Source organism: Heteronotia binoei, chromosome 17, assembly GCF_032191835.1.
Source record: "Heteronotia binoei isolate CCM8104 ecotype False Entrance Well chromosome 17, APGP_CSIRO_Hbin_v1, whole genome shotgun sequence".
NCBI classification, from domain to species: Eukaryota; Metazoa; Chordata; class Lepidosauria; order Squamata; family Gekkonidae; genus Heteronotia; species Heteronotia binoei.
In genome coordinates, this window is record NC_083239.1 from 6,119,770 (window position 1) to 6,146,565 (window position 26,796).

The 26,796-nt window shown below is 45.3% G+C and overlaps 1 protein-coding gene across 1 annotated transcript in view; it reads right to left on the minus strand.

Moving 5' to 3' along the window:
- Positions 1–26,796, minus strand: part of YTHDF2 (YTH N6-methyladenosine RNA binding protein F2) — a 50,865-nt gene that overhangs the window by 18,415 nt on the left and 5,654 nt on the right. Inside the window, exon 4 of the mRNA XM_060257536.1 lies at positions 12,028–13,614. Coding sequence (XP_060113519.1) covers positions 12,028–13,614 — 1,587 coding nt within the window. The remainder of the gene's footprint in view (positions 1–12,027; positions 13,615–26,796) is intronic.

Consider the following 26,796-nt stretch of genomic DNA (forward strand, 5'->3'; position numbering starts at 1 on the left):
CAGAACCAATGCCAGTCTCAAATGGCAACTGGAACCACTCAAGTGCTTAGATACTTTGGCAGATGAGAGCACCTTTTCCCAAAAAGCAGCCTTCAGTTGTGATGCCCTATTACTCCGAGCCATAGGGGTGAACTGCTGGCACCATTTCACAGGCAATGTTTATTATAAGCTGCAAAGTGTTGCGGGCAAAAATTCTCCTTTGTGAGTCAAAAGGATTGGGCCATGCGCCAAAAAATGCTCCGGTTCACTATGGGGGTAGACCCGGACTCTGGAGATTAGGTCTCCCCATGATGATCCACTATATTGGTAGATCTGGCCTGCAGGGAACAGATCTACCAATATAGTTGAAGGACGGGGAGACCAAGGACTCGGGCTGTTGCCCTGCACTGAGTCTACTATCTCCTGCACTAAAGGCTAGAAACTGGTGTGCCAGTGCTCTCTAGAGCAACTTAGCAGGAACACTGTTTGCGGGCAGCCGCGTTATGACTTTCCCCAAAGTACATTAGGCACAGATCATGCTTGTTTATGTGTGCTATTTTTGTGCCACACTTGACACATTTTCTCAAACATTACTTTGACAACGTAGTTGCTTATCACTCAAGTGCAATAAGCAAACCTAGCAGGAGGCTGAAAACAAAGACCACGGCCAGCCTTGGCAAGAACAGCAGCCGCTTCACACAAAGTTAATAAAATAAACTTCTCCCCCCCCCCTTTTTTTTTACTTTTACAGTTCACATAAGAACATAAGAGAAGCCATGTTGGATCAGGCCAACAGCCCATCCAGTCCAACACTCTGTGTCACACAGTGGCAAAAAAATCTATATATACACACACTGTGGCTAATAGCCACTGATGGACCTGTGCTCCATATTTTTATCTAAACCCCTCTTGAAGGTGGCTATGCTTGTGGCCGCCACCACCTCCTGTGGCAGTTAATCACCCTTTGGGTGAAGAAGTACTTCCTTTTATCCGTTTTAACCTGTCTGCTCAGCAATTTCATCGAATGCCCACGAGTTCTTGTATTGTGAGAAAGGGAGAAAAGTACTTCTTTCTCTACTTTCCCATGCATTATCTTGTAAACCTCTATCATGTCATGAAGCATTGAGAGAAAGAACTGAGAAAACAATATCACCTTCGGTCACGGCAAGAAGTTCAAAAACACTAAGTATAGTTGAGCAAATAACAGAAGGACTAGGATGTTCATATCCACTTAGCCGCAAGAAAGAAACTAAGGGAAGGGGCTGCTGCTCCTCCAAAGTATGTGATGGTTCAGGCAGAAAAGCCGCTGCACTCAGGTTGAAGGAGGAGGTAGAAGAGACAGAAATTCCTATCCACGGCTGGCCTGTAGTCCCAATGTGTGACTGTAGAATGGAAGATGAACAATTCACAGATTGCTCTACACTTGTTTAAGGTGAAAAGCAGAAGTCTATACGGTTTGATAGCTTCAAGCAGGGGTGACCAAACTTGCTTAATTTAAGAGTCACATAGAATAAATGTCAAATGTATGAGAACTGCAAGATATGAATTTCAGATGTTTGAGAGTCGCAAGACAGGAAGGCAGGCAGGCAAAAAAGTGGTGGGGAGAGGTGGAAAGAAAGCAACTTTAACTTTAAATGCATTCTCCAAGCCACCAGCTGGCTTGGCTTGGAGAAGTGATTTAAAGAAATGCCACACAACAGATGTCCAAGAGTTACATGTGGCTCCTGAGCCAAAGTTTGGCCAGGTCTGCCTTCAAGTATATAAAGCTTTATTTATTCAGGTGAGTAGCCATGTTGATCTGAAGTAGCAGAACTATGTTTGAGTCCAGTGGCAACTTTTTACAATGGTGACTTATGCAATAATATGTCACTGTAAACGGTCCAAGCTGGTTCCAAGGATTAGTCACCTTTACCGAGATGTATTTTACTAAAAAAATAAATCCTGCACTGAACATTCCATTTTTCTAGAAGTCAGACAAGTATCACACTTTTATTAAGTCACTGACATTTTAAAATGATTTTTCTCAATAGTACACGATGTAGTAGATGTGATGCAGAGGTTATTAGTATCTGACTAAGAACATAAGAGAAGCCATGTTGGATCAGGCTAATGGCCCATACAGTCCAACACTCTGTGTCACACAGTGGCCAAAAAAATTATACACACACACACACAATGGACCTCTGCTCCATATTTTTATCTAACCCCCTCTTGAAGCTGGCTATGCTTGTAGCCGCCACCACCTCCTGTGGCAGTGAATTCCACATGTTAATCACCTTTGGGTGAAGAAGTACTTCCTTTTATCCATTCTAACCCGACTGCTCAGCAATTTCATCGAATGCCCACGAGTTCTTGTACTGTGAGAAAGGGAGAAAAGTATTTCTTTCTCTACTTTCTCTATCCCATGCATAATCTTGTAAACCTCTTGTCACCCCGCAGTCAACGTTTCTCCAAGCTGAAGAGTCCCAAGCGTTTTAACCTTTCTTCATAGGGAAAGTTTCCAACCCTTTAATCATTTTAGTTGCCCTTTTCTGGACTTTTCCCAATGCTATAATATCCTTTTTGAGGTGCGGTGACCAGAATTGTACACAGTATTCCAAATGAGACCACACCATTGATTTATACAGGGGCATTATGATACTGGCTGATTTGTTTTCAATTCCCTTCCTAATAATTCCCAGCATGGCATTGGCCTTTTTTATTGCAGTCGCACACTGTCTTGACATTTTCAGTGAGTTATCTACCATGACCCCAAGATCTCTCTCTTGGTCAGTCTCTGCCAGTTCACACCCCATCAACTTGTATTTGTAGCTGGGATTCTTGGCTCCAATGTGCATTACTTTGCACTTGGCCACATTGAACCTCATCTGCCATGTTGACGCCCACTCACCCAGCCTCAACAGATCCCTTTGGAGTTCCTCACAATCCTTTCTGGTTCTCACCACCCTGAACAATTTAGTGTCATCTGCAAACTTGGCCACTTCACTGCTCACTCCCAACTCCAAATCATTTATGAACAAGTTAAAGAGCATGGGACCCAGTACCGAGCTCTGCGGCACCCCACTGCTTACTGTCCTCCACTGCAAAGACTGCCCATTTATACTCACTCTCTGCTTCCTATTAATTAGCCAGTTTTTGATCCACAAGAGGACCTGTCCTTTTACTCCATGACTCTCGAGCTTGCTAAGGAGCCTTTGATGAGGAACGTTATCAAAAGCTTTCTGGAAGTCAAGGAAAACAACATCTACTGGACCTCCTTTTTCCACATGTTTGTTCATCCCCTCAAAGAAATGTTAGTGAGGCAAGATCCTCCCTTACAGAACCCATGCTGAGTCTTCCTCAATAACTTGCATTCATCAATGTGCCTACTCATTCTGTCCTTGATAATGGTTTCTATCAACTTTCCCGGTATTGAAGTCAGACTGACAGGCCTGTAATTTCCCAGATTTCCTCTGGAACCCTTTTTAAAGATGGGGGTGACATTTGCTACCTTCCAGTCCTCAGGAACGGAGGCAGATTTCAATGAAAGATTACATATTTTTGTCAGAAGATCCACAAGTTCAACTCTGAGTTCTTTCAGAACTCTTGGATGTATGCCATCCGGACCTGGTGACTTATTCGTTTTTAATTTGTCTATCAGTTGTAGGACCTCCTCTCTTGTCACCTCAATCTGATTCAGGTCTTTCAACATCCCTTCCAAAATATGTGGTTCTGGAGCAGGCAAACACTTCTCATCTTCCACAGTGAAGACGGAGGCAAAAAATGCATTCAGCTTCTCAGCCATTTCCCTATCCTCCTTCAGTAATCCTTTTACCCCTTGGTCATCCAAGGGTCCCACTGCCTCCCTGGCTGGTTTCCTGATTCTAATATATTTGAAGAAATTTTTATTGTTGGTCTTTATGTTTTTTGCAATATGCTCCTCATAGTCCCTTTTTGCCTGCCTGCCTGATCAGTCTTGCATTTGATTTGCTACAGCCTGTGTTCCCTTTTATTAATCTCACTTGGACTAGTTTTCCACAGCTTAAAGGAGTCCTTCTTACCTTTTACAGCTTCCATTACTTTGTTTGTTAACCATGCAGGCCTTTTCTTATACCTGTTTGTGCCTTTCCTAACTTGTGGTATATATTTTTTCTGAGCTTCTAGGATTTTAGTTTTAAATAGCCTCCAAGCTTCCCCAAGGCTTTCAGCTTCCTCTTCACATGCCTCCTCATCTCAGAGAATTTACCCCTTTAAAGTTAAACGTGGTTGTGCTGGTCTTTTGGGGCAACTGTTTATTTACACAAATGGTGCAATCAATAACGTTATGGTCACTGCTCCCTGTCAAGCATTGGAGTTTCAAGTAACCAAGCAGCTGTTGAATACAAAGTCTCAGTTTATTGATAATCCATTGTTGCTTCTGGTGGAACACCTTGAAAGTGATACAGATTTGACCATAGTGTGGGGTTTTATGGATTACATCAAAGAGCATAGTAAAGACAGCTTGGAGACATAACAAGGATGTGCGAACTACTGTAACTATGCAAACTACTATCTTTGCGGTTAAAACCCCTCGGTCTCATGCATTCTTGTTACTGTTGATAAGCAATTAATTGAAACTGTTCAAGGGAGGCGCCTCCTTCTCCTCTATCATCAAAGTTACTGCATTCCTACATTTGCTACTCAAAAGCGGAAGAAGGGAAAGGGAGGTGAGAAAGTAAAAGGGGGTTCTTAGCTTTGATATGCAGCTATGGGAAAGGAAAGAGCGACTAAAGGAAAAGCAATCAGAATTCAATAATGCATAAAAATAACATGCTTGACACTCCCAAGTGGTGCGATCACTTTTACATCTCTCACCAAGTCTTGGGCATTATTTAGGACCAAATCCAGGATCGCCCCACCCCTGGTAGGTTCTGTTACCATCTGCTCCATAGCACAGTCATTGAGAGCATCTAGAAACTCAATCTCTGTCTCTCGACCTGAACACATATTGACCCAATCAATCTGCGGGTAGTTAAAGTCATCAATTATGACACAGTTTTTACGCTTAGCCGCTATCTTTAATCCTTCCATCATATTATAATCATCCTCTATCTTCTGATTTGGTGGGCGATAACAAACTCCCATAGTTAAATTTCCTTTTGGGCCCTCTATTTTGACCCAAAGCATTTCTAGAAGGAAATCTAATTCTTTGACCTCAGTCTTACTGGACTGTATACCCTCTCTGACACAGAGAGCCACCCCACCTCCAACCCTTCCCTCCCTCCTTTCGATATAACTTTTATCCAGGTATCACCGTGTCCCACTGATTCTCCTCATTCCACCAAGTTTCTGAAATTCCCACAATGTCTATGTTTTCCCCCAACACTAAACATTCCAACTCACCAATTTTACTTCGAACACTTCTAGCATTTGTATACAAACATCTATAAATTCCCAGGCAAGTTAGGCCCGCAACCTTCCTCCTGCCACCTCGAGACTTTGGCAGACACTCCATACTGTTTGTCACCATCTCAGTGGACAACTCTGATCCATTTACCTGGTAGAAAAGTAACAGCTAACCCTTCATCTCTTTGAGATGAGTCCTCCCAAACCAGAGACATTCATCTCCTGTCAGCTTTCCCCCAAGATTTAGTTTAAAAACTGCTCTGCCACCTTTTTGATTTTAAGCGCCAGCAGCCTGGTTCCATCTGGGGACAAGTGGAGACTGTCTCTTTTGTACAGCTCCCGCTTGTTTCAGAAAGCACCCCAAGTGCCTAACAAACTTAAACCCTTCCTCCTTACACCATCGTCTCATCCACACATTGAGACTTCTAATTTGTGCCTGTCTCTCCAGCCCTGCACATGGAACAGGTAGCACTTCTGAGAAGGCTACTTTGGAGGTCCTGGCCTTAAGTCTCCTACCTAGCAGCCTAAATTTTTCCTCCAAGACCTCACAACTGCATTTCCCCACATCGTTGGTGCCAACATGCACCACGACCACTGGCTCCTCCCCAGCACTGTCTATCAGCCTATCTGCTACACGCTTAATGTCCGCTACCTTCGCACCAGGCAGGCAAGTCACCTTACGGTCAGTACGCGGTTTTGCCACCCAGCTGTCTACTTGCCTAAGGATCGAATCACCAACTACCAAGACCCCCCCCCCCCCCCCCCCGTCTCCCTGCCCAGGGATGGTTCCTTGGAGCATCCGGGAGACCTGAATTTGAAACCCCACTTGTGCCATGGAAGCTCACTGCTGACTGGTGACCTTGGGCCAGTCACACTTTCTTAAGAACATAAGAACATAAGAGAAGCCATGTTGGATCAGGCCAACGGCCCTTCCAGTCCAACACTCTGTGTCACACAGTGGCAAAAAATGTTATATACACACATACACTGTGGCTAATAGCCACTGATGGACCTGTGCTCCATATTTTTATCTAAACCCCTCTTGAAGGTGGCTATACTTGTGGCCGCCACCACCTCCTGTGGCAGTGAATTCCACATGTTAATCACCCTTTGGGTGAAGAAGTACTTCCTTTTATCCGTTTTAACCTGTCTGCTCAGCAATTTCATCGAATGCCCATGAGTTCTTGTATTGTGAGAAAGGGAGAAAAGTACTTCTTTCTCTACTTTCTCCATTCCATGGATTATCTTGTAAACCTCTATCATGTCACCCCGCAGTCGACGTTTCTCCAAGCTAAAGAGTCCCAAGCGTTTCAACCTTTCTTCATAGGGAAAGTGCTCCAGCCCTTTAATCATTCTAGTTGCCCTTCTCTGCACCTTCTCTAATGCTATAATATCCTTTTTGAGGTGCGGCGACCAGAACTGCACACAGTACTCCAAATGAGACCGCACCATCGATTTATACAGGGGCATTATGATACTGGCTGATTTGTTTTCAATTCCCTTCCTAATAATTCCCAGCATGGCGTTGGCCTTTTTTATTGCAAACGCACACTGTCTTGACACTTTCAGTGAGTTATCTATCATGACCCCAAGATCTCTCTCTTGGTCAGTCTCTGCCAGTTCACACCCCATCAACTTGTATTTGTAGCTGGGATTCTTAACCCCAATGTGCATTACTTTGCACTTGGCCACATTGAACCGCATCTGCCACGTTGACGCCCACTCACCCAGCCTCAACAGATCCCTTTGGAGTTCCTCACAATCCTCTCTGGTTCTTAACCTACCCTATCTCATAGGGTTGGTGTGAGAATAAAGAGGAAAGAATGCTATGAGCTGTTTTGGGGTCCCATTGGGCAGAAAGGTAGTATGCAAAGCAAGTTAATATATAAAATAATAAATTCTAAAATACAGTCTGGCACTTGCTTTTTACTTTCACTTTGATCCAATTACATTATTCATCTCTATCTGTGGACAGTAAACTACAGAATGCAAATATTTAAGCAAATTCTTAAAGCTCATGAACAGCATGCCCTGTGTTTATGAGGTCTATAGCCATAAGGCCTATCAATGAAGCACCTAAAACATTACATACCATCGATGGGAGAAGGCAGTAACTGATGCTGTCATCTGAATGTACAAATTAACTGTTATTCAACATGAAATCTTGTAAATAAAGCCAACAAGGAAACGGTTTTTGAAAAACTAGAGTGCAAAAGCAATTCTCAACAGCCCATTGGGGCAAGACCACTGTGCTCATCAACACAGATAATGCTGCTTAAACAGCTATTTTAAAAGGGGGGAGGGGAAATAGGTATATGTCATGGCAAAGCAGAGTTTTAAAATATTTTCGCTTCTCATCAAAGCAGCTTCTATGCCACACCTACCTATGATTATTCAATAAGAAGTCCCATTTGTCTTCAGTGGGATTTACTAGCAAGGTTTAAGCAGAGAGGACTCATTTGCAGTGCAATAGAGGGGCACGAGGGTCCTGATAGGATGCTCCATGCCAATTAAAATATGGTTAAAAACTCTGAAGACCGCTTCCACCCAAGAACGCTACTTCAACAGTTAAAATATTCCACCCACAACATTGCTCTGATATTTTAAACGCGATGCCGCAGGTGTGTCTAGGTGCTCCAAAACTTCCAACACCCTGGCTGCTGAGCGGCGCTAGTTTGCTACAGAGCCCAGTCACTTATGGAGAGGTTGGCTGGTTTCTGCAACAACATAGTTCTAGCCCCCTCTATAAAGTAAAGCAGCTGGTAAGCTCTAAGCTGGTGTGTCCTCACTGCAAGGCACCATGGGGGTACAGAGGAAAACCTGCAAGGGTGGACTGGAGAGCCAGCAGCACAGCACCGGGGAGACACCACTGCACTGTCGGGAAGGGGGGGGGGGGAATAGACCCTTTCCCTGGCCTGCTTCCAATGCTGTGAGTCCAGGCCCTAGGGTAAAAATGTTGAAGCAGCTGGGGGTTGTGAGCTCCCCCCTGCTCCTAAACCACCATGGATAGGGACAGGGAAAACAAGCTGAACTAACTCCCCTTCCTCTGGAAGCAGGGTGGTAGCTGTCCAGGTATGAGGCCATGTGCACAGCAAGACCTAGGCCAAGCAAAGCCTGTGCAGCAGTGACCACCTCTGCCCAAGGCCACCAGGTGATCCATGGTAGGGCGATAGGGCTTCAAGCCAGGGATCACTGGTAAGCTGTGAAGAAGATGAAGATATTGGATTTATATCCCGCCCTCCACTCCGAAGAGTCTCAGAGCGGCTCACAATCTCCTTTCCCTTCCTCCCCCACAACAGACACCCTGTGAGGTAGATGAAGATATTGGATTTATATCCTGCCCTCCACTCCGAAGAGTCTCAGAGCGGCTCACAATCTCCTTTCCCTTCCTCCCCCACAACAGACACCCTGTGAGGTAGATGAAGATATCGGATTTATATCCCGCCCTCCACTCCGAAGAGTCTCAGAGCGGCTCACAATCTCCTTTACCTTCCTCCCCCACAACAGACACCCTGTGAGGTAGATGAAGATATTGGATTTATATCCCGCCCTCCACTCTGAAGAGTCTCAGAGCAGCTCACAATCTCCTTTACCTTCCTCCCTGCAACAGACACCCTGTGAGGTAGATGAAGATATTGGATTTATATCCCGCCCTCCACTCCAAAGAGTCTCAGAGCGGCTCACAATCTCCTTTCCCTTCCTCCCCCACAACAGACACCCTGTGAGGTAGATGAAGATATTGGATTTATATCCCGCCCTCCACTCTGAAGAGTCTCAGAGCGGCTCACAATCTCCTTTACCTCCCCCCCCCACAACAGACCCCCTGTGAGGTAGATGAAGATATTGGATTTATATCCCAGCTTCCACTCCGAAGAGTCTCAGAGCGGCTCACAATCTCCTTTCCCTTCCTCCCCCACAACAGACACCCCGTGAGGTGGGTGGGGCTGGAGAGGGCTCTCACAGCAGCTGCCCTTTCAAGGACAACCTCTGCCAGAGCTATGGCTGACCCAAGGCCATGCTAGCAGCTGCAAGGGGAGGAGTGGGGAATCAAACCCGGTTCTCCCAGATAAGAGTCCGCACACTTAACCACTACACCAAACTGGCTCTCTGAAAGCCAAGGGATCACCTGATGGGGGTGCAGGCACTGTGTGCATAAGGCCGCATGTGAGGCCCCAGTCCACCTAGTAACCAGTATAGCTGGAGACCACCAGCATCGCCCTCCCATGAGGCAGCAGCCCACTACAGCTGAAGGCTGCTAGGCGTTTCGCGAGAGAGGAAGACCCAGCCACCAAGTTGCATGCTTGGTGGCAGGACTAGGCCCCTGATGTGTGAAAGAAACTGCCCCCCCCCCCCATGGGCCAAAGCACAGCCACCTCATAGGCAGATGTAAATACAGCAGAGGTGCTGGCCACCAGCAGATCATCTGCACACACACACCCCCCACCGGACAGCATACCCAGAGCTGCAGGCTGAGCAGAGAGGCATATGGCCTTGCCTTGAAACCCTGAGTCAGCATCAATGTGGCCGCAGCGGCTCTGAACTTACCAGTGAGACTGCAAAAAAGGTTCTGCTTGACTGCTGCAGACGAGGTTGTTCTACCGTGCCGAAGCTACAACTGGAGCGGTTCCACCCCCTCCCCTCCCCCAACAGCCTCCTGTTCCCTCTATCACACCGGCAGCTTGTGGCCTGATAAGAACCGCGGACCTCAGGGCTCTAAAATGAAACCAAGTCACTTTCCCCTAATGCACCTTTGCATAGCGATCTGTAGCAAGCTTTTGAGTCACGTGTAATACTGTCGTAATAAAAAAAAAATATGACAGTACATACTTAAGAAAAATTTGCTTACTAATTAGACAATATTACGAAAGACGTAGCAACTTTCACAGAAATCACAGAGCTGGAAGGGATCCCTAGGGTCATATAGTCCAACCCTCCTGAATAATGCAGGAAATTCAGATTCCCTCCCCCCCACCCCCACCCCGCCCCTACCCAGTGACCCTCGTTCCAGAAGATGGTGAAAAACCTCCAGGATCCCTGGACAAACTGGTCTGGAGAAAAAAATTGCTTCCTGACTCCAAAGTGGCAATCAGCATTTCTCTGGGTATGTAAGAAAGGACCATGAGAACTAAGCACTGACGTAATCCTTCCAGCCCTTCCTCTCATGATCTGCCTAAGTTCACATAATTGGCATAGCTGTCAGACGGCCATCTAGCCAAAGGAGGAGAGCCCACTGCCTCCAGAGGAAGTCTGTTCTACTGAGGAAGTGTTGTTAGGAAGCTCTTCCTAATGTTTAGCCAAACATTCTTTTAATTTCAACCCATCGATTCTGGTCCAACCTTCTTCTCTGTTTATATTTGTCCATTTCACAGCCCACCATTCCAGCTCCAAAAGAAATGAAAAAAACCAATTCCCAAGGCTCTTAAAACATAAATATTTTTTCCCAACAGGTATATATCAACTTTTAACATGTTCAGCATTAAATGCCTCCAGTCATCAGGAAAGGAAAGGACCCCTGCGAAAGCACCGACTTCTGGGGTGACGTTGCTTTCACAACGTTTTCACGGCAGACTTTTTACGGGGTGGTTTGCCATTGCCTTCCTGGTCATCTACACTTTCCTCCCAGCAAGCTCATTTTACTGACCTCAGAAGGATGGGAGGCTGAGTCAACCTTGGGCCAGCTACCTGAATCCAGCTTCTGTCGGAATCGAACTCAGGTTGTGAGCAGAGAGTTCAGATCACAGTACTGCAGTATGCTGTTTTACCACTCTGCCACGGGATCGCTCCAGTCATCAAAAAACACACTAAAATGAACATATGAAGCTGCCTTATACTGAATCAGACCCTCCGTCCATCAAGTCAGTCTTGTCTCCTCAGACTGGCAGCGGCTCTCCAGGGTCTCAAGCTGAGGTTTTTCACACCTATTTGCCTGGACCCTTTTATGGAGATGCCAGGGATAGAACCTGGGGACCTTCTGCTTCCCAAGCAGATGCTCTACCACTGAGCCACCGTCCCTCCACAACTAAATTCTAAAGCAACTGACTTGCCTATTTCAATCTTTCTTTTGCCATGTGATCCCATCTTAACAGCACCAAACTTTACTTTTGTAGGAGGATTTTTTTGCCATGTCATGTTTTTTGAAGAACAGGTAACTCTAAAAGTTATTTCCATAAAAAATCATGGCACGTACTGAGAAAGTCATAATTTCCAAGGTTCTGGAAGCAGCCCTGCACAAAGAGAGTAAGACTGTCGTGTAAAGGAACAGAAGATGTTTTAATAGAGGGAACAGGACTGTAATCTGTTCTGCTCTATAGTCCATGTATTATCTTGACCTCATTGCATTATTTTCTATTCTATTTAAATTCCATTCTTTTCTGCATTGTTTGACAAATTGTATCTGAAACTTTTTTGCACTGTTTCCGGTTTTTGTGATCCTAGTCCTATTGCACTGTTTGCCGCATGTCATCCTGCTGAGAAGGAAGACTGGAAATAATGTTCATTCTCAACTAGATATTAATATATTGAAGTATACGCCATACCAGTGGCAAAAGCTATGGCGCCAGCTACAGCCGATCAAGACTCTCAAACGCATTAGAATGGCAAGTTCTATCCCACGCCACCGTACGCCACTCCCCACCGCTTTTTGGCACTCTCTCATACCAAACCCCAGCAGTTACAGCAAATTACCTTTTTCACATTTTCCTCCTCCTCCTGGCGTTTCTCATAGTGTGAGAAGTCATCAAAAATTGAAGTGGTGTGCTTGTAGGTAGCAATGATTTTGAGCACCTGCTTGGCCTTTTCCAGAGGCACTTCCTGAGTGTCCCTGGAGTTGGTCACTGGTTTATTCTCATTGTTCTCTAGGCGAATGTGCCGCAGTTGGCTGTTGGGAACGTCCTTCACAAAAATCCACCTGATGTCAAAACGTCCCTTCCATTTGTCCTGGGACCATACACCTGCGCACGTGTTGTAGTCCACGGCAGATTTCATTTCCGCAACTCCGCAGAAGTGACCGCTGCCATTGACGCTGAACAGCAAGTAAACAGGACCTTTCCCATTCATGGAGCGGTACGCGGCATCCAGTCTTTTATTCCCGTGCTCTGTGCTGCACCAGATGTTATACTTAATGGAGCGGTGGATATCGTCCTCGGAATAACTCTTGATGATGAAAACCCGGCCGTGCTTTGGGTTCCAGTCAAAATCCTTCGGGTTGTAGTTATTGATGGATCGCAACTTCTCTAAGACGGGGTGCGGCTCTGAAGGAGCAGCGCCAGAAGCGGCCTGAGACTGTCCAACGGAACTACCGTCCACTCCATTTTGGCCAAACCCGTTGCCACGGTTACGAGGCGCAACCCAGCGGGCGGGCTGAGCTGCCTGCTGCTGCACTGGCAGCTGAGCTGATTGGGGGGGTGGCGGAGGCAGAGGTTGCGGCTGTTGTCCTGCCAAAGGCTGTACAGTGGGGGGGCTGCTGCTCAACGCCTGGCCCATCGGCTGGGGGGATATCTGGGACGACGGCTGACCAATATTCTGAACTAAGGCCTGGGACGGAGATTTCGCCGCTGGTCCTTTATTATCCCAAGTTCCAATGTCCATATTATGCTTTATTGGGGGTGGTGGAAGACTTGAACTCGCGATGCCGTTCTTGGTCTTCAGCTTGGGCTGCTGTTTAGCAGGTTTGCTGGCAATATCAGCCCAGGAGGCTGGTTTGGGAGGAGCGATGGTTGCTGGGGGCAAACTGTTAGAAGTCACGATATTACCGGCAATAGAGCCACTGCCTACAGCGGACCCGACGACTTTGGGGACGGCGTTTGCGACGTCGGTGCTGCCCAGCTTCAACGCTGCCATCCCCTGATCTATGGTGTTCATCCCAGGAGCCTTATTCAGAGTTTCATTGGCAAAAGCAGACTGTCCATCTATCATGGCTCCACCCAATGAGCTTGGTGCATAAGCATAGTTGCTGCTATAGCCAGAGCTTTGAGTGGACTGCCCCTGAGAACTGTTATTGCCCCAAGCCGAGAAGTCAATCCCGCTTGGGAAAAAGTTAAAGCCATGCTGTCCGAGAAATGGAGTGCTGCCAAGGGCCCCTGGCTGTCCAAACATGGCATCTGGAAGAAAGTGAGGCTCACCATTGCTCAGCTGTCCATAGGAAGTTAAGTAGGGCATGGGTGGATCACCTCCAGTTGACCAAGCAGCTTCACCCAAGGAGTAGGAGAATCCAATAGATGGGCTGTAGTAACTTGGCAGGTAGGAATCGGACATTGCGGTATATGCATTATTCTGAAATATAAAAAGTACTGAACAATTAGAAGAGCATTACAGGGGGGGGGGGGGAAATCCAGAAAAGAAATATCATAGGTCCCTCTTCAAATATTTTTCACTGGTATTTTAATTGCTGGAAAGTCTAGAATTTCAGTAAAAACCTCTATTTCCACGTTTTCTCCACACAAACACATAACAAAGTATCTCTGCATGAAAAGGTTCCCGTGTAAAAAATGGGCAGTTTGCACAAAGCTTGCCATATACTGCAAGCCCAGTTTTGAACAGTTCTTGCCAATAAAGCACCCTTAACCTTAAATAGAATTACACATTTAGCTTAAACATTACTGTTTTTAAAAGGCCTGACACCTTCTGAACTAGGTCATTAAAAAAAAAAGTTTTCACTTTATTTCCTGCATCAAAGCTGTTTCTCATTGTCAAAACGTAGTGCTTTGCTAAGAGAACCTACAAAGAAATGAAAAGCTTTACTTGCTTTTTACAAACACAATTTTGAACTTCTGCAGTCACGGTCACCAAGGACAATCTGATCGGGCTCAGTTTGTGTTCAAAGCACCGCGATGTCATCAGTGCCTATCAATTTTTTGCCTCACTAACATTTTTCAGGTACTCTACTAATAATTTCTGAGGATGGGCATGAACCTAAAAAGGCGGTTCAGTTTGGGGCAGCCCACAAACCGAACTAAGCCGAGTGGGCCCCACCCCATGTACCGTTCTTCCTTTCACTTGCCACCTTTCACTGTGGGAGGGGCTTCCACCTTTCTCCCAGCTGTGGCTCATGGGGACCAGAAAAAAAAGAGAGTGATCACCTAGGAAAGGACTTCCTTTCCCCCTTTCTCCCAACCACGGCCTGCAACAGCTGGTAGAAAAGGGTGGGGATCACCCAGAAAGGGGCTTCATTTAACTCTTCAATTTGACTCCCCCTCCTTGAAGCAACATGGAGCAAAACCAAAGTGTTAAATGGCTTGGTAGCCATTTAAACCTAACAACTGAGTGGCAGACCCTGAACCGCTAAGCTGTTAGGTTTAAATGGCTGGCCCAACCAAACCAAATCAACCAAAACGTCTGGTAAATGTGGGGGGAATGCGCCTTCCCCAAACATCAGTTCAGTGCTCCGAACTAGTCCAAATTTGCCTGAATTTTGGCTTGGGGGCCAGTTTGTGTCCATCCCTAATAATTATTTCAAGATTTAGTTGCTATTCCTCTCAACCACCATGAAGGCCTTCGTTTAAGTCACAGCAGAATCTTGAGGACTGCTGTACATAGTATCACAATTTGCTGCTATTACTGATAACAATGAAATACTGCACAGTTTAAAAAGAAACTTTAATTATGTTCACACGGTCAACAATTCAAACACAGGAACTGTGCAGCACGGAATGAAAGGCTGAAAACTTCTGTGCTCCTTAAAACTTGTGGGCATTTGGCCCGATAGTGAGAGTCTAAAATTATTCCAATATGTGAAACATCTGAAAAGATGGCTGACTTATACAGGGCATGTGGGTGGCAACGGAGTAGATTTTTATAACACAAAGCCTGGCCATTCTTGCTAGACGAGAAATCTTTAGTAGTGTTCTCCCACTGAAGCCTGGATTGAGCTTTCTTCCATGATACGACATTATTTCTAATTTATTATTTTACATACAAGACACAAAGCAATGCTGTTCAGTGAATTATGTGTTTTTAAACGTCAGCACAAACATATCTAACAGCATTCTTTTAAATTACTTTCGGTGTTCAGTGAATCATAGAATCGGAGATGGGAGGGATCTCCGGCATCATCTAGGCCAACCTCCTGCACAATGCAGGAAACTCAAATACCTCCCCCCCACTCATCCATCCCCAGTAACCCTGCTCCATGACCAGAAGACAGCAAACAGGCCTGACCCCAAAGCCGTGATCCCTGGGTGTAGAAGAAAGGGTCACAAAAACTAAGAACTGATGCAACCCTTCCTGCCCTCTTTCTTACGATCTGCCTGTTCACACACTCAGCATTGCTGTCAGATGGCCATCTAGCCCATTTGAAAATCTCCAAAAGGAGAGCCCACGACCTCCCGAATAGGCCTGTTCTGAGGAATCACCCTGTCGGGAAGCTCTACTTAATGTTTGGCTGAAAACTGTTCTGACATAAATTCAACCCCTTGGTTCTTGGTTCTGGAAAACAGAAAACTATTCTGCATCATCCTCCACATGACAGCCCCCCTTCAAGTACTTGAAGAGGATGATCATATCGCCTCGGTCATCTCCTCTCCCAGCTAAACATCCCCAGCTCTTTCAACCTTTCCTCCTAGGACTTGGGTCTCCAGACTCCTCATCATCTTTGTCGCCCTCCTCTGGACCCGTTCCAGCTTGTCTATAATATCCTTCTTAAACTGTGGTGCCCAAAACTGAATGAAAATGAATAGAGCAGAGCAAAGCAATACCATCACTTCACATGATGTGGACATTATGCTTCTGTTAATACAGCTCAAATTGCATTTGCCGTTTTTTTTAGCCACCGCATCACGCTGCTGACTCATGTTCAGTGCATGGCCTAAGACCCCAGATCCTTTTCGCACATATACCGCCGAGACAAGTCTCGTATAAGTATACATATGATTTTTTCCTACCTCAATGCAGAACTTTAGACTTATCCCAGTTAATATTCATTTTATTTGTTTTAGCCCAGTTTTCAGCCTGTCAAGATCATCCTGTATCATCTTTCTACCGTTATCGGCTACCTTTTCCCAATTTAGTACCATCTGCAAATTTAATAAGCGTTCCCTCTATTCCCTTATCCAACTCATTTATAAAGATGTTGAACAAAACAGGTCCTGATACAGATTCTGAGGCACTCCACTTGTCACTCAACTCCAAGAGGAGGAACCAATAACAAGTTTGGCCAAGGATCCGGAAGGTTTTTTGCAATCTTCCGGGCATGGAAAAGGGGTCACTGGGGGGGGGGGGGTTGGGAGGGAGGGAGGTACTTGTGAATTTTTTTGCAGATAAAGTCTCATCACTCAGTCACGACCTCTCTGCCACAGTTGAAACAGTAAGCGAGACTGTAAGATTGAGAGACGGTAATTGGAAAGAATGTATGAAAACTTGGGAACCAGTGTATATATGGGCAAAAAGTATTAGAATGGCGGTGAGATACTAGAACTGGTATTTGGTAAAGCCCTCACAACTCCTTATACATGTGGGTGGATAGGTGGTGGGAAGTCATGGGTTTTTGTGTGTATATTATGTGTATGTTGTTTGACATGTGTTTGGCTTTGTTTGTTATTGTTTGATTCACAATAAAATATTTAAATTTTGGGGAAAAAAAAACAGTAAGCGAACTTGAGGCTCTGAGTACATCTTTGGGTCCATTTCTGGATCACTTTGACCCACTCAGCCTGGAGGAAGTTGACAGGATTCTCATTTCTGTGCGCTCTACAACTTGCGTTTTAGATCCGTGCCCGTCCTGGCTGATAAAAGCTAGTCGGATCACGTTATGTGATCCACTTCAGTTCTATTGTCAACAGAGCCCCTCATAGAGGGGGTCTTTCCCACACCTCTTAAAGAGGCTGTGATCCGCCCTCTCTTGAAGAAACCATCTTTAGACTCGACCACTTTGGCCAACGGTGTCAAACCTGCTCTTTTTGAGTAAGATTATAGAGAGGACGGTGGCGACACAGTTACAAGGTTTCCTGGAGGATGCTTCCATACTGGACCCGTTCCAGTCCGGCTTCCACCCAAGCCACGGGACGGAGACGGTGCTGGCTGCCCTCATGGATGACTTCCTGAGACATCTGGATCAGGGCAGCTCGGCAGTACTGCTCCTACTAGACCAGTCGGCTGCATCGATACAGTCGATCACCAGCAGCTGTCTAGCTGTCTGGCAGACGTGGGGATATAGGGGTCTGCCTTACAGTGGCTCTCCCCTTTCCCCCAAGGTTGGGGACAAAGGGTGGCAATTGGAGAAATGCTGTCTCAGAGACACTCACTTATTTGTGGGTTGCCCCGGGGGTAGTTCTTTCCCCAATGTTGTTTAATATCTATATGCGCCCCTTGCCCAGATGGTAGGAGGTATGGGCTGGGTTGCCATCAGTATGCAGATGACACCCAGCTGTATCTATCGATGGGTGGCCAGTCCGCCTGCGCCCCGGAGAATTTGGACCTGGCGCTGCAAACCGTGGTATCATGGCTCAGGCTGAGTCAGCTAAAGCTGAATCCAACGAAGACGGAGGTTCTCTATCTAAGTTGCAGCGGCCCGGGAAGGATGATTCCTCTACCAGCCTTCGAAGGGGCGCCACTGGCGCTGGCGTCGAGGGTTAAGAGCTTGGGAGTGCTCCTGGAGTCCTCCTTAAGTATGGAGGCCCAAGTAGCAGCCACTGCCGGAGCTGCTTTTTTTCAATCTTTGGCAAACATGGCAGTTGGTCCCCTACCTTGAGCGCAACTTGGCAATGGTGATCCACGCCTTGGTCACCTCAAGAATCGATTACTGTAACGCTCTCTACATGGGGCTGCCCTTGACTCAGATTCGGAAGCTGCAGCTGGTGCAGAATGCTGCAGCCAGGCTACTAATGAGGCTTCCCCGTCAGGAGCACATTCAGCCTGTGCTGAGAGCGCTGCACTGGCTGCCTGTTGCGTACCGAATCCGTTTCAAGGTCCTGGTATTAACCTTCAAAGCTCTATATGGCAGGGGTGGCCAACGGTAGCTTTCCAGATTTTTTTTGCCTACAACTCCCATCAGCTCCAGCCAGCATGGCCAATGGCTGGGGCTGATGGGAGTTGTAGGCAAAAAAAACATCTGGAGAGCTACCGTTGGCCACCCCTGCTATATGGCCTAGGATCTACCTATCTGCAGGACCGCCTTGCCCCACATATTCCCCCAGAGAGCACTGCGATCAAGTTCTCAAAATCTTTTGGTTGTCCCTGGGCTAAAGGAGGCTAGGCTTAACTCCACCAGAGCAAGAGCCTTCTCAGTTGTGGCCCCGATACTTTGGAGCACCCTTCCAGAAGCCATCAGGGCCCTGCGGGATTTATCGCAGGGCCTGCAAGACTGAACTGTTTCGGATGGCATATAACATCTAATGGGAGAGGGCTGTCACCGCGTCTGGATTCACAGCGCTTTTATTACTAACTGCCCAGGATCTGTGCGCGTGAGAAAGAAAATATTATATGATCTGCCTGAAGTAGCACCATCGTTATTATCTGATTGTTTTAATATTGTTTTGTTTACTGTCTATTTTATGCTGTTAGCCGCCTTGAGTCCGTATGGAATGGGCGGGATATAAACATAACGTAAATAAAAAATAAATAAATTTCCTGCATTTTTTTATTGGATTATAAAAGTTATGAAATGGACAAATTAACAAGAATATTAAGAGACTAAGAAGTTTTTAAGATGGAGTGGAAAAAGTTTAGAAGATATATAGAAAAAGAGCGGAAAATAAAAGGACATTGGACAATTTTTGATAATAGTTAAGTTTTAAAAAGAAGAAGAATATAAATTTTTGTTTTAATAGTTAAGGGTACCTTTAATATTTGGTTTTTTTTAAGTAAATAACACTGGCGGGGGGTCATGTAACGGGGGGAGGGGTTGGGTGGAAAGTAATATATGGGGTAGATAAAAGAAAATTTTAAAGATGTAAGATATAGATTTATTACCATATGTTACTAATAAAATTGTTTTACATACCAGTAAATTTCCTGCATTGTGCAGGGGGTTGGACTAGATGACCCTGGTGGTCCCTCCCAACTCTATGATTTATTACTCTAAGCACATTATTGTTTTCTACTTCACCAAACAGGGGAAGGTGTGGTGCTTTTTTTGTATTCTCAGTATCAGAAAGTATAGGGCTGGTTTGGCCAAACCTGCTTAACATAAGATCTGCAGAGAATACATGCCAGATGTTTGAGACACGTAGGACATAAATGTAAGATGTTTGAGAGCCATAAGACAGGAAGGAAAAATTGAAAGAAAGGTGGAAAGAAAGCAAATAGATGGGGGAAGAAGAGGTAGAAAGAAAGCAACTTTAACTTTGAACGCATTCTCCAAGCCGCTTTGTCTGGCTTTGTTTGGAGAAGGGATCTGGACAGACAACTGCATTCTCCAAGCCAGCCAACAGGGCAATTGTGGCTTCGAGAGCCAACGATACGTGTGAAAAAGCCACATGAGGCTCCTGAGCCACAGTTTGGCCAACCCTGCTTAAAAGAATAGTTTAACAACTATTAATATCACATACTCAAGTTTCCCTACCGCCTCTCCAATTAAGTTGGAACTTCCCCATTCAGGGAATCGAGCACAATGATGTTATCATCAAACGTCTCATACCTCCATGCTACCAAAAAAAGAGAGAGAAAGAAGAACCATAACTGGCACTCACAGTGGTGGTCAAAACTAAAGATGGGCATGAACCAAACCACGAATCATGATTTGTGCGAAAAATGGCTCATTCATGGTTTGTTCCAAATTGGTTTGTCTGATCCCACCGAACCCAAACATGAACTAGGATTTTTCTTGGCATGTTGTTTGGTTCATGTTTGCTTTATTTATCCAGACAGCCTGGCTTTGGCATGATTCCCCAGTCCCTTCGCTGCTGGTCATTACTCAGTGAAACTGACTAGAAGCAGAAGCTCTGCTCTCCTGGTGCTGCACTTCTGGTCAACTTCACTGGAAACTGAACAGAAGCACAAAGGGCTAGGGAGAGCATAGCTGCCACTTTAGTCAGTTTCCAAGCTTCCTGGGAGTGAAACTGAACAGAAGCGGCAGGGCAGCTTCCCTTTCTTCCCCCAACTTGATATACTTCTAGGATAGCAGTTCATTGGGGGCACCTGCTTTGGGGGGCTGTAGCTTGGCCTCCCCAAAATCCAATTCACACCAAATTTGGAGAGCAGGTAGAGGAGAGTCCACTGTATAGGCTGTTGCGTCTCTAGCTCATTCGGGGGCCATTCTGTGCCTTCCCAAACCAAACGAGCCAACAAACCACAAATTGTTCAGGAAATTCAAAGACACACAAAATAAAATGAACCACCAATTTGAGTGACCCAATGAACTACGAAACTAAACGAACCACCATTTTCATGTTTCATGCCCATCCCCAGTCACAACCCTTGCAACGCTCCATCTGGATTTTAGGAGAAATAATTTAAGGGCCTCATGTTAGGTACTGCCCCGCAGATTCACCAGAATTGTTAAGCTTTGGCCTAACCATGTGAATCACATGTCCTTATTAGAAGTGGATTGATCACTGCAGGTAAAAAGAAGTGCAGGAGGAATCTTACTATAAGAGTGGCTTCCTTAAGAGCAACTAAGTAAAGCAATGCACAGCCTCTCAACGGAGAAAAACCTAGTAGCCTTATTGTGACTTCTACAAATCTGGATAATTAAACACACGGTTGTGGCCCGTCATCCCTACACTGAACACTCGCTGCAAATAACTCACTTTAATCTGGATATATGGTTCTCAACGTGCATTTGAAATACTCTTCAAGAATGCAACACCTCCCTCCAAATGACCAATTGTTTCAACAACGTGAACAAATCTTTCAAGCTTGTTACGAGCTCTGTATGTCAATGTCACAAGGGGCATTAACTATGAACATATGAAGCTGCCTTATACTGAATCAGACCCTCGGTCCATCGAAGTCAGTATTGTCTTCTCAGACTGGCAGCGGCTCTCCAGGGTCTCAAGCTGAGGTTTTTCACACCTATTTGCCTGGACCCTTTTTTGGAGATGCCGGGGATTGAACCTGGGACCTTCTGCTTCCCAAGCAGATGTTCTGCCACTGAGCCACTGTCTCTCCCCTAACTGGCAGCGGCTCTCCAGGGTCTCAAGCTGAGGTTTTTCACACCTATTTGCCTGGACCCTTTTTTGGAGATGCCGGGGATTGAACCTGGGACCTTCTGCTTCCCAAGCAGATGCTCTACCATTGAGCCACCCTCCCTCCCCAAACATATGAACATATGAAGCTGCCTTATACTGAATCAGACCCTCGGTCCATCAAAGACAGTATTGTCTACTCAGACTGGCAGCGGCTCTCCAGGGTCTCAAGCTGAGGGTTTTCACACCTATTTGCCTGGACCCTTCTAGTTGGAGATGCCAGGGATTGAACCTGGGACCTTCTGCTTCCCAAGCAGATGCTCTACCACTGAGCCACCATCCCTCCCCTGCTCTCCAGGGTCTCAAGCTGAGGTTTTTCACACCTATTTGCCGGGACCCTTTTTTGAAGATGCCAGGGATTGAACCTGGGACCTTCTGCTTCCCAAGCAGATGCTCTACCACTGAGCCACCATCCCTCCCCAATCATATGGACATATGAAGCTGCCTTATACTGAATCAGACCCTCGGTCCATCGAAGTCAGTATTGTCTACTCAGACTGGCAGCGGCTCTCCAGGGTCTCAAACTAAGCATACTACGGCACATCCACATTAAATTTTTAAATCTTAACTATAAGGGGACTTCTACCACCATCACTTACAAAGGTTTAAACAGAACAAGGTAGGAATCCAGTGGCATCTTTAAGACCAACAAAGCTTCATTCTACCTATAGGCTTTCATGTGGATACACCACGGGTGGCCAAACTTGCTTTAATGTAAGAGCCACAAAGAATACATGTCAGATGTTTAAGAGCCATAAGACCTGAATGACAGATGTTTGAAAGCTGAGGAGGGAGGAAGGAAAAGAGATGGGAAAAGAGAGGTGGAAAGAGAGGAACTTTAATTTTAAATGCATTCTCTAGGCTACTGGCTAGCATGGTCCGGAGAAGTGACTTAAAGAGAGAAATGCCTTCTCCAAGTCGGCCAACGAGGCGGTGGGGGCTTTGAGAGCCACGCAATGTGTGTGAAAGAGCCACAGTTTGGTCACCCCTAGCAAAGACACTTCGGATACAATGAAACAGACTTCCTCATGCTTTACGTAAGGGAGGGCTTTTTTTTCACTGACCGCACTTCTCTCAATGAGAAGCGAGTTGGTTTCCTCACTCTCTAAAGACAATGAGACCGTGGTGGGTCAGCTAGAATCGTCTACCTATGGATGCTCAGTTAGGATTATTCCAAAGCTCTGAGAGTATGGATGGAACAAAATACCTCTGTTAATGACCTAACCCCAAAAGTGTAAGATTAGGCTGACCCTAACCTTAAAGTAGAAAAAAAAATGTAAACAATGCAGCTGTTTTACAACTTTTTTGTATATAGACATCTATTTGCAGTCATAAATGAGAGGGATTTGTGAGCAGGGCGGAAATAAACTGGGGAAAAGATACAAGGTTAAAAGCAACACAATTTGACTTCATTTTGATATACGTTCACAAGGTATTTCAACCTTTGTTAAAATACAGGCTACCAAACACACATCATCTGTTCTCAGTCTGAGAAAGAGAACGGTGCTTCTTACATGTTGAGTTACATTGGGTTTATTTATTTATTTTTGCCGTCAAGTCACAACTGACTTTATGACAACTCCCTCGGGGTTTTCAAGGCAAGAGACATTCAGAGATGGTTTGCCATTGCCCTCCTCTGCATTGCAACCCTGGACTTCCCACCCAAATACTAACCAGGGCAGATCCTACTTAGCTTCCCAAGATCTGGTAAGATCAGGCTAGCCCGGAATCTGTCTGGATGCTTTTCCAAATTGTTTTACATTGTTTCGACCGTAGACAACATTCTAATGTGTCTTCTTCCCATCGCTTCACCTGCGCAACTTTCTTCCATTTACCGAGTTCCTAAGGCTTACGAAACTGAAGAACGGGCTAGCGACAAGGTTACTCAATACCAACTTTGTGCTGAGCAACTTTTGAAGGAACAGCCCTCCTTTACCAGCGCCAAGTCCCTTCTACCAATCTAATAAGCCTGGGCTATCTACGTCCAAAGACTGACTCATCTCAAACCTAATCGGTCCTTTCATTTAGTAAGTGTTAATGTAGAGTAAAAACAGATCAGAAGGTTCATTTTTTTGTTACTAGTATTCACTAAAACAAAGGGGTACATATGTGATAACCCTGCTCAGAAACAGAACATTGTGTATATTTTAATGGAGATCAGCAACCAAGAAAAACTGGGTATTTTGCTTCCTGAATGTGTATATATACACACCATAGAGTTATGATTCATTCTGACCTTGCTTACATGTTTTGGACCATTAATAACATTCTGACAAATTATTTTTGATGGTCCTAATCCATTCCAATAATGTAGTGGGGCATTACTGAAACGACATGAACAACCCATATTCTTCTCTGACTTGCTGCTTTTGTAGAAGTTGCCAAAGTGTATGTTCTGTAACTTCAGAAATATCCAGATGCTTACCAGATTCTCTGGATTTTTACTAACTAGTAGAGAAACGGCCTTGATCAATAATCTTTGCTTTGAAACAGATAAATAATTTCAGTCACGTAATATTCATATCACTGCTGATCTAAAAAAATTATTGATATTTACACCAAGACTCTCCCTGTCCCCAACTCCTACCCTTACCTCACCCTCCCTCTGGTAATTTTTTTCTACACAAAATTATTTTCCCTTAGAAGCATCTGAAGAAGTCGTGACTCGCAAGAACTTGTGTTGGGTTAAAGGTTAGCCTTTAAGGCGGCACTAGACTCGTTTTATTTCACACGAGCTGTTTCACTCGTTCCCAGCAGAGAAAGAGTTAGAAGCCACCACTTGTGTTCCCGTGGCCTTTCATAAAGGGATCCCCATAGGATTCTGTCCTTTCTTAACTTCTGCATAAGTGCATGTACAACAGAGGCACTTGAACCAAATCAGATGCTGTGCATGAAGAAGAAGAAGATATTGGATTTATATCCCGCCCTCCACTCCGAAGAGTCTCAGAGCGGCTCACAATCTCCTTTCCCTTCCTCCCCCACAACAGACACCCTGTGAGGTGGGTGGGGCTGGAGAGGGCTCTCACAGCAGCTGCCCTTTCAAGGACAACCTCTGCCAGAGCTATGGCTGACCCAAGGCCATCTCAGCAGGTGCAAGTGGAGGAGTGGGGAATCAAACCCGGTTCTCCCAGATAAGAGTCCGCACACTTAACCACTACACCAAGCAGGCTCTTTTCATTAATCATTTTATTTGATACACAAATTATGAAAGGATGCAAGCAAGCCAACAAAATACAGCAATGCTGAAAAATGGCCCTTTTGACTGCAAAAGAAAAAAGAAAAAGAAAGATTCAGCTTGTATGCAGTTTGTTCTGTGCTATGTTTCTCTGGTTTACATGCATAGACAATTCCTAAATCTAGTAGCGTAGCTGAAATTTTACTGCTCAAGGTGGGAATGGATACTTTTCAGTTTACTGATCCATTAAAATGCATCTGCATCTATCCAACCCTTCTTTCCAATTTAACATTACCAACCGTTATTTAATCTTTGGTTACTGCAACCCAGTTGACCTGTTCTTCAACTGATCAGAAGTTGTAAAGTTTTCTGACCTTCAGCGTGCTTCAAGATCTGCAGTTCCTTCTTGCAGTCCTCAAGGCACAATTTCAAAGTACTGCTGGGAGCCCAGAAAGGCTGAACATCTTGAGCCTGTTACCTTTACCTTGAAGCCTGATCCACCACAGCCACATGACCGTGCCACAGCGCACCACTGTCCACATAAGGGTACGCAGCAGCGCCTCCATGAATGTTGGGTGCATAATAATGGAATCCTCTCCCAAGCAGATACCAGCTGGAGCTGGACCCTAAAGATTTCCCAGAACTGAGGAAAGATACTTGTTACTGTTACCTTTCAGTCATTAAACAAAATGACTTTCATATTTCATAATTCTCCAAAATCAGAAGGCCTCATCTAAGTTTTTGTGGATACAATAAGGGATGTTTTAATAACTGTACAGACCACATCAGTAATCCAAGGCCTTAAAAGCTATAGAGCCACAAGTAACAGCCTTCTAAATGCAGTCTACCAGCATTAAATACTTTGATTATTAAATTTATTAGATATGTAAGTAAAGCACCTTCATGACAGATCAGAAACAGAACACCCTACTAAAATGGCGTAGGTAGCATTAGAATTAGTGAGTGCCAAGGCTTACCAAATGGTTGAACAGAGTTATTGGGTTTATCTTGTGTATCTTTACTTGAAAAGTGAACCCCCCACCCTGAACTCAATAGGACAGTCATCTTTGTTGTATAGCAAAAAGCTGTCTTACAACACAGCAACAGTAATTCCTTCTGAGTAAATAATTAAGGTTGGGTTACTTAGCTTACCTGTAATTCTAAGCATGCTTACTCCATCCCACCAAGCTCTATAGGACCTACACAGGAACAAGAGTACTTAGAACTGCAGTCTCATCCCCACTGATGTGATGTGGGAAACTATTTTGTAGCTCAGAATTCTAGTTTTACTTTCATATACAGCACACCTGGAAGTCATGGGAACTTCTGGTGACTGATCCCCCCTCTACATGGGGCTGCCCTTGTGTCGAACACGGAGACTTCAGGTAGTGCAGAATGCGGCGGCCAGGCTGTTGGTGGGACTACCTAGATGGGAACACATACGGCCTGGACTGCGGGATCTGCATTGGCTGCCGGTCGTCTACCGTGTTCGCTATAAGGTGCTGGTTATTACCTTTAAAGCCCTATATGGCCGAGGACCTACCTACCTTAGGGACTGCCTCTCCCCATATGTTCCAAGGAGAGCACTGAGATCTAGCTCCCAAAACCTCTTACAAATCCCTGGGCCAAGAGAGGCTAGACTGAAGACAACCATGGAGCAAGCCTTTTCAGCAATGGCCCCTCGATGGTGGAACCAACTTCCAGAGATGGTGCGAGCCCTGCGGGACTTGAATCAGTTCCGCAGAGCTTGCAAAACTTTTCTCTTTCAGCTCGCATTTAAGTTAGGACCAGACCAAATTGACTAAATTGTTTGTAGCCTTAACCATCTTATGCATAACTGTAACTGACAGTAATGATTGTATGACAGCATGTTTAATTGTGATTGATAGTAGTTATAGCACCTGTTTTATCTATTTTAATTAATTTATGTAATTGAACTGTATTTTAAATCATTGTTTATTTTGTATTTTAACTAAATCATGGCACGCCATGTCTGTGAGCCGCCCTGAGCCCGCCTTTGGCGGGGGAGGGCGGGATATAAGAATAAAACTTACCTTACCTGATCCCTAACGGGGGCCTGGAAAATATTTAGAGAGGTAGCTGAATAAAGCCTGTCTCTGTCCTCCTGACTGCTGGTATTTCAAGGAGATCTCCCCCATC